Raw genomic sequence first — 4,394 nt, forward strand, 5'->3', positions numbered from 1 at the left:
ATGGCCCCCTCCAGTGCCAGGGTATATGCAGTGACACAGCAGGAGGCAGAGAGGTCTCCAAACCATATCAGAGGTACTATTTTTATTAGAGGATATGCGTTTGATGCCATGTTTGATTCCGGAGCTACCCACTCCTTCATATCGAAATTTGTTGCTAATGGGGTACATCTACCCATTTATGAGTTCACGCCTCCCATGGTAGTGAAGACTGCCACCAGAGACATTGTTTCTAGTTTTTTGAAGTGCAAAGAAGTTAGATTCATATATGAGCAAGAAGAGTATATGGTGGATTTGATAGTGCTTGATGGCATGAATCTACACATTATCTTGGGTATGGATTGGTTAGTCCGATATGGTGTGATGCTAGATTGTTGTAGCAGAAGGGTTTTCATTGCTGAAAAAGGAGAAAAGCTGGACAGTTTGTACTTGACGGCACAAAAATTAAATAAGGCTCTAAATGAGAAAATTTCTCAGGTATCCTACCGTGGGGTAACGACTCATCCCCAGGAATTAAAGAGAGATGTGGGGCACGACTAGCAAGGTATTCCTGCATAGCTGGCCCCACCGCACTGCCATCCAGTGCGTCGAAAGCTTCATCAAACTCTTCCTCCTTAACTTCCACTTCCAACTCAGGCAATATTAAACCAGGGATGGGTTCCGTAAACTTAACCATCATAAGAAGAAGGAGAAGGGAAACAAAGCCAACGAAACGTAAAGAAATATCAAAGGAGGAAGCCAGAAACACTGTACCTGAGGTAATACAGAGAATGGAGAGAAGAAGACCGGCACGAGAACACTCACACAGAGAGAAAACAAGGCAGGAGCAATAAGGAGGCTGAGTTTTGTGAAGAAGGTACTCAAGGAGGTCTTTCTCTCCTTTAAATAAGGAGAGAAAGATCAGGATCGTGTACACGTGTAGTGCCTTCCTTGCTCAAACGTAGGATAGCACAACCGTCAGGTAATGGGCGGTTATGATTATGGGCCCGATGGTAATTACAGGGGGACAAGACACCCCTCACGTCGCATTAATGCGCCGTGCCTCGTGACACTTGAGTGCCTGCTGTTAATTACAATAAAGATAGTGAAAGTAAAATGGCCTTGAAGGCCGTAGCATGTGAGAGGGAAAAACAAAATTTTTCATATGCGGAATTACACATGCAATCAAGAATCATGCTTTATGGCATGTGATGTTACCTTTGTTTGTGAGTTCAAAACTCCAAGACGATCAGTGTTAGGTTTGAAGGGTTCAAACCCTCTAACGTTGATCCAAACCACCCACATCAAGATGCAAGAACGCTTTCTTGAAAGCCACCAATTGACCACCACAGAGAGGCTTGCTATGCGCTCAATAGGTGAAGAAGGAGGCTAGGTATATGTGTTTAGAAGAGTGAAGTCTCCAGCATGAAAACTTCACAAGAGTGGGAATGATATATTGAAGAATTAGCTAGGTTCTTTTGAAAAACCTTAAGGAGGAACTCACCAAACTAGGCGCACAAGAGAGGGAGAGAATTAGTGTATCAAATCAGAATTTTTACTTTACTTATAATGAAAGTGGCGCACAAGTGAGTGAGACAAAGGTGGAGTTGTTGCAATTCAAAAATCCCAACAACCTCCCCTTTGAATCCTCATAAGACTAGGTCTTTATCTAGTCAAAATTCTGAACCAATGGTCATCATATGACCACTAATTCATGCGCCCCTATTCAGCCCAAAAAGGGTTCAGATACATTTGAGCTGTTACATTCAAGTTTGAACCAACTAGCTCACTGATTCTCTCAACAACCAAATCTGATTGGAGCTTGTTGGTTTGACAAGATGACAATCATCTCCCACCAAAATGGCGCCCCAAATCAGCCCTTGGAGATCTCCATAGATCTTCTCTTGATACAAGGGATTTGTTCCAACAAGATCTCATCTTATCCTTTTGTTATGAAACAACTTTTCATAGCCAATTCAAATTTGAATTCAAACATTTAAATTCAAACGTTCAAACATTTAAATTCTAAATTCAAATTCAAATTTGAATTCAATTTCAAAATTCAAATTTCAAATTCAAATTTCAAATTTCAAATTCAAAATTCAAATTTCAAAATTCAAATTTCAAATTTCAAATTTCCAATTCAAAATTCGAATTTCAAAATTCAAATTCAAAATTCAAAATTCAAATTTCAAATTCAAATTTCAAAATTTAAACATTTGATAATTAATTTAACTAATTAAATTAATTAGTAATGTCTTGTACCATCCAAGCCCATTAACAATACCATGCGCCCTATGCCTCTTAGGTGGGCTTCCAAACTTCATCTTGGGCTAACAACCATTATTAGGCCCAATACCTTTAATGCTATATCATCATGACATTAAGGTGTTAGTGTGTGACCCATTAGGTCCAACATAGTCACTGACATAAATGGGCTCGGGCCCAACAAGCCCACAACCCATTTAATGACAACACAGAGCACTAGCAATGCTTTGTTGCCCCAGAGCTAGTTAGATTAATTACTTGTTCATCCTATTACACATATTTGGTTGCCGTATGTATTTCTTTTCATCTCGGTTACCTTCCCACAAAACCTAGGGTAAGGAAGCGTATCAACCCTTGCGGTTTAGGATAAGCTTTATTCGAAATAAAGAATCTTCAATTTACTGACTCTAAAGGAAGATCATCTCATGATCTCTTTTACTATGCATAGATTCCCGAGTCCCTGTAAATGTCATCCTGATTCGTCCGGTTTACAGATAACCTAATCTCTCACAGAGATTTGACGAATTCCTTCAGCTTATCACCTAGCACTGTGCTCTTTCAGGACAACCCCAACAGTATACCTATGAGTCTCCATGTTTCAGGAAGACGAGGTATACAGTCAAAGCATGCCTTCTAGAACACAGTCTAGGTAATAACTTCTGGTCTAAGGAAAGACATACCCAAATATAAAGAGACTACTCTAATGATACTCTCCGTGAGATTTCCTCATAGAGTCTCTTTTGTGGGTCTGTTTGGTGCGAGCTATACCCTTATAGATCCACCCACGACTTTAGCTAAGATATCTCCATATCTGTAGCTCATGAGGTCTTTACCTTGCACCCGAATACAAGTAGATAAGTCGTGCTAGTCTTACCCGAGATCACTGATCCCCATTCTCAGTGTCTCTAGACTAGGAACATAAAATTAGGAATAAATATCGAGTATCCTTGAATCCTCATGATCGTGATCTCATCACAGATACTCAAGAGATACCTATTTTATTTCAAGGGGTTTATCCAGTTACTCATATAAAATATTAACAGTAATATTGAGACAAAATATGAAACAGGATAAATAGTGCTTTTATTTATTTGCGACAATACAAAGGTCCACATATGTCCTAATCTAATTAAAAGATTGTCTCTAGGACATCCATATACTAACAAGCTCCCACTTGGCCTGGAGCCAATCAGACCTAAGTCGTATACCCAAAGCCTCATAATGACTATCATGTTTTCTCTGAGAAATAGCCTTTGTCAGAGAATCGGCTAGGTTAGCATCTGTGGGAATATAATCCATCTTTACATCCATCCTATCAATGATTTCTCTAATCAGGTGATATCTGCGGAGCACGTGCTTAGATCTTTGATGAGACCTAGGTTCCTTTGACTGCGCAATGGCTCCAGTGTTGTCGCAAAGCAACTGTATGGGCTCATCCACGCTTGGAACCACCCTAAGTTCAGATATGAACTTCTTGATCCACACGGCCTCCTTAGCTGCTTCTGAAGCAGCTATATATTCAGCTTCTGTCGTTGAATCTGCTGTTGTTTCCTACTTGGAACTCTTCCAAGATCAGACTGCCCCACCACTTAAGGTGAATACGAACCCTGATTGTGACTTACAGTCATCTTTGTCACGTTGAACCCTTTCACTGTAAGCTCATTAACCCTACCATAGACCAGAAACGCATCCTTAGTTCTTCTTAAGTATTTAAGGATGGTCTTGACTGCTGTCCAGTGACCCTCTCCAGGGTCAGACTGGTATTTGCTCGTAATGCTCAAAGCATATGAGACATCTGGTCTTAGACATATCATGGCATACTTGATGGATCCAATAGCCGAAGCTTATAGAATTCCACTCATGCGATCCTTCTCAGGCTGTGACTTAGGACACATAGCCTTTGAAAGGTGTACCCCATGACTGACGGGAAGAAAACCCATTTTCGACCCTTGCATGCTAAACTTCTTTAGCATCTTGTCAACATATGTGGATTGAGATAAACCCAACAGCCTCTTGGATCTATCTCTATAGATCTTTATAAAGGCCGCTTCTCCCAAATCCTTCATGGTGAAGCTTTTGAAAGCCACTCTTTCGTTATTTGTAATGTGAGGATGTCATTTCCTATTAGCAATATGTCATCTACATAAAGT

At 40.2% G+C, this 4,394-nt stretch overlaps 1 protein-coding gene across 1 annotated transcript; it reads left to right on the forward strand.

Annotated features, from left to right (window-relative positions):
• LOC133310274 (uncharacterized) lies at positions 1-474 on the forward strand (the record flags this gene model as incomplete). Its single annotated transcript, XM_061511172.1, has 1 exon — positions 1-474. A coding segment is annotated over exon 1 (474 nt), but the record flags the coding sequence as incomplete, so codon positions are not given.
• Between the last annotated feature and the right edge of the window lie 3,920 nt (positions 475-4,394).

Source organism: Gastrolobium bilobum, unplaced genomic scaffold, assembly GCF_033153095.1.
Source record: "Gastrolobium bilobum isolate Gb01-03AN ecotype WA unplaced genomic scaffold, APGP_CSIRO_Gbil_v1 utg69454, whole genome shotgun sequence".
NCBI lineage: Eukaryota > Viridiplantae > Streptophyta > Magnoliopsida > Fabales > Fabaceae > Gastrolobium > Gastrolobium bilobum.